This window comes from Charadrius vociferus, unplaced genomic scaffold, assembly GCF_000708025.1.
Source record: "Charadrius vociferus isolate BGI_N301 unplaced genomic scaffold, ASM70802v2 scaffold65, whole genome shotgun sequence".
In the NCBI taxonomy this organism is placed as follows: Eukaryota; Metazoa; Chordata; class Aves; order Charadriiformes; family Charadriidae; genus Charadrius; species Charadrius vociferus.
The window spans coordinates 5,717,324-5,720,693 of NW_009649293.1; the positions used below are offsets into that span (position 1 = coordinate 5,717,324).

Sequence of the window (3,370 nt, forward strand, 5' to 3'; positions counted from 1 at the left end):
GCTTACATTCAGGCCAGTTCCCCTGTGTGTACTTTGGCTCCTTTTCAGCTTACGACTTTTTTCTGTTTTTCCCACTTGTTTACTGAGGGAGATTTAAAATCATTCTTTATTTTTGTTTCAGCTTTGTTTAGTTTACATAACCCAAAATATGCAGCATCAAAATCACAATGGTGTTCTAGAAAACATAAATGTTAGAGAAAGCTGTCTGGTAATAATACGTAGTATTCCAAAGGACCTTTGGGAATGAATAAACTTCAGAAAAGCATGGAAGTGTTTCGCTGCAGTTGCCATGTTTGAAAAGTCTAACTAGAGAAGTACACAATATTATTCTGTTTAAATCAGCAAGAGCCACTAGCACATCTGAAAACTATGTTGTTATTGCACAGAATTCTTGCTGGCTTCGCTTACAGCTATACATCTATTTAAGATTGTGGAATTAGGCTGAGAGAAGCACATTCCTTTGCAATTTGAATAGCTATTTCTTCTGTATATATCAAACTGTAAACTGGCAACATCTGGAGAAAAGGCACTAGCATGAGCGAGTATAGCTAGGAAACTCAAAACGGCACATATGAAGGCTAGGTAATTTTTTTCTGCAATCAAGCTCTCATGTGGGAAATATACTTATTTTACTATTTAAGAAAACCACAAAGGCAGATTAAATGAACTAGGCCCATAATTTTGCACTTTTAATAGAAATCAGTTCTGAATTGCCTTATAGCAGCAGTTATCTTCCACACATACTGCTAGCAGGAAAGAAGCAATAATAATAGCAACGTAAGAACACTCGGAGATATGCTTAAATTATGAATAAGCAGCACTATATTTAACTTATTATGGTTTTGTCTTACAAAACATTGCTTACACCAGTAATCCCCTTTTTTTTCCCCACAAAAATCCTGTAATATTTATAATAATTTGTAACAATTGACTTGTAATTGCCAGTTTGTGTAACTCAGTTTTGCAGGACTACGATTTTAGACTAGTAGAGTATGATCAAATTATATTTAAAAAGCGTGGAAAAACCTGAGTAGTGGCTGATTTTTTTAAACAAAAATATTTATTTAAAGTTCCCATATGGTTTGGGGGCTTCTAACCAGCTCTCAGGTACCCATCTTAAAGAACAAACTTCATACCTCTTTGTTAACAGCAAATCCAATGCTCACTGCCACTGTTGGAAATCTGTGAAAAATAAAAAATAAAGTATTATTGATGAAAAATCTCTCAACTTACTCCTTATATAACTCCTTTAGGCAACAAAACCCCACATGGAGCTCTTTTTTATTTGTGTCAAAATGCTCTACACACTGCACTGTTTCTTCTCTGTTGGTCTCTTTTGCCAGTTCCTTTAAACTTTGTCAGTTCCTTTAAAAATGTGTTTTAATATTGGAGAAGGCAAGAAATAAACACATGAAGATATCAGGATTTTTATACTAAACGTGTTGCATAAAATCATTAACGTTGTTATAACAAGTTGTCATTTCTAAAAGCATATTTTGTTCAAGTTCAAGCATCTGAGACAGCAATTAAGTAGCATGGAGATACCTTGCTGCTGACATCAACATAAAGAGAAACCAGTTCTTCTACCCTCTCTTTTGTCAAAGTGATGATCACATATTTAATTTGGTCCTTTTCACTAAAGTATAATTATTGCATGTTAAACAATCAAATAAACTAATTTCTTAAAAACACATTTTAAGAAGGGCTGTAGAGGTCCAGAAAATATTGCTAGAAAGAGACAATTTCACTTAATTGCATGAAACACCAGCATGTGACACCCTCCACCTCCCCTTGAATTCTATGTAATTGCACCAAAAGTCAAGCAAATGCTTATTTTATATTTTTTTTTAATGATAACTGCAGTTACGTTAAGTCACTAACTATAAGGCAAAACATCTTTAACGTTTTAAAGTAGAAGCATTATGAATAGTCATTATTTTACAACTCCTAGCGCTCAAATGATGAATTAAACTTTTGCATTCTTGCAGTGACAATCCCCAGATTTCTTTTTGCAGGGAGGTATTACGGAAATTTAAAACGCGTATCTATGTACAACTTCATATTCAGTTCTACTCTACATATATGCAATAGCTGTACTTCCCAGGAATTATGAAGCATTTGTATTTGACAGGGAGAAACCACCCCTACTTAAAGGAATGTGTAACAACCACATCAGGCGTTAGGCCAAGTGTCATCATAGCACAGCCTTGTTCCTCCAGTTCAGCTCAAGCCTCTGCACGTTAACGTGCGGTTATATATACACGAGCTGTGAGTCAAGAGCTTTGGGTCATTAAGCAATCAGCAGAAACTTTAGCTTACCTTTAGATAACAGTATAGAGCTCTCTCCAGCACAAACACACACTCCCTCAGATACATTACGGCGAGGTACAAAAAGATAAAGGGGTGACTCCTACTTATGAGTCAAAGGAACAAATCAACCACAGTAAAACACCTTTAAGAGTAGGGAGGATTTGTAAGAAGCTACATTTTGCTTTTTTATGTATTTCCCAGTTCACAGTCCACTTACCTGTGCACAAAGTTGCACGTTCCATCAACAGGGTCAATAATCCAGGTCGGACTGTCGGTGAGGACACATTTTGAACCAGCAGCAGTGGATTCTTCTGCAATAAACCTGCATTTGGTGTGTAATAAAACAAACGTTCCAGAAAATAGGCTTAGATATGTGACTTAGAAAGTCAAACTCCATCTCTCTGTTTTTGAAGAGACACTTAATTTATATATATACACACACACAAAATTTTTGTATAAATGTATATGTATGTATAAACACACGTATTGCTTTATTCATTTGGGAATGGGGAACTGTCATAGAAATTTTGAAGGAGAGTTCTCAAATTTATAGCATACTACTTTACATGGGAAAAAAAGAATTCTGTGTATGTTCACTTTCCCAATATACCATTAAGAAAGTAATGAAAATGAATGCAGAAATGGATCTGAACTGGCAGCCCTAGAACTCTAGAAGATTTTTATGCAGAACGTATTTTATGGATTAGGCCTCTCTCTTGCAGTAAGTAATATAAACTGCAAACTGTAGCTGCTTCTCCTTTGCAGTCAAATTCAGTCAGCAGGAAAAACAGGAAATAATGCACTCTTAGAAAATCCACAATCTCACTCCTACTTGAATTTTTTACAGTAGTCTGACTCAGGAAATTAAAAGGTTTACAAAGCTGAACTTTCTTTTTCCCATGACCCAGAGAAAATCAACAAATTTTTTTGTTTGTTTGTTGTTTGGATGCACAAGGCACACATTGAAATCTGAGCTCATCTTCTGTTCTGTTGTTCTGTCCAGATTTCTTTTAGTAGATATGTTTGTTTGGGTTTTTTTTCTCCTTTTTCCCTGGGAAAC

At 35.2% G+C, this 3,370-nt stretch overlaps 1 protein-coding gene across 1 annotated transcript in view; it reads right to left on the reverse strand.

Annotated features, from left to right (window-relative positions):
• Nucleotides 1-3,370, reverse strand: part of IMPA2 (inositol(myo)-1(or 4)-monophosphatase 2) — a 15,961-nt gene that overhangs the window by 6,607 nt on the left and 5,984 nt on the right. The window contains exons 3-4 of the mRNA XM_009889091.1: nt 2,528-2,632; nt 1,137-1,182 (exon numbers count right to left, since the gene is read on the reverse strand). Coding sequence (XP_009887393.1) covers nt 1,137-1,182; nt 2,528-2,632 — 151 coding nt within the window. The remainder of the gene's footprint in view (nt 1-1,136; nt 1,183-2,527; nt 2,633-3,370) is intronic.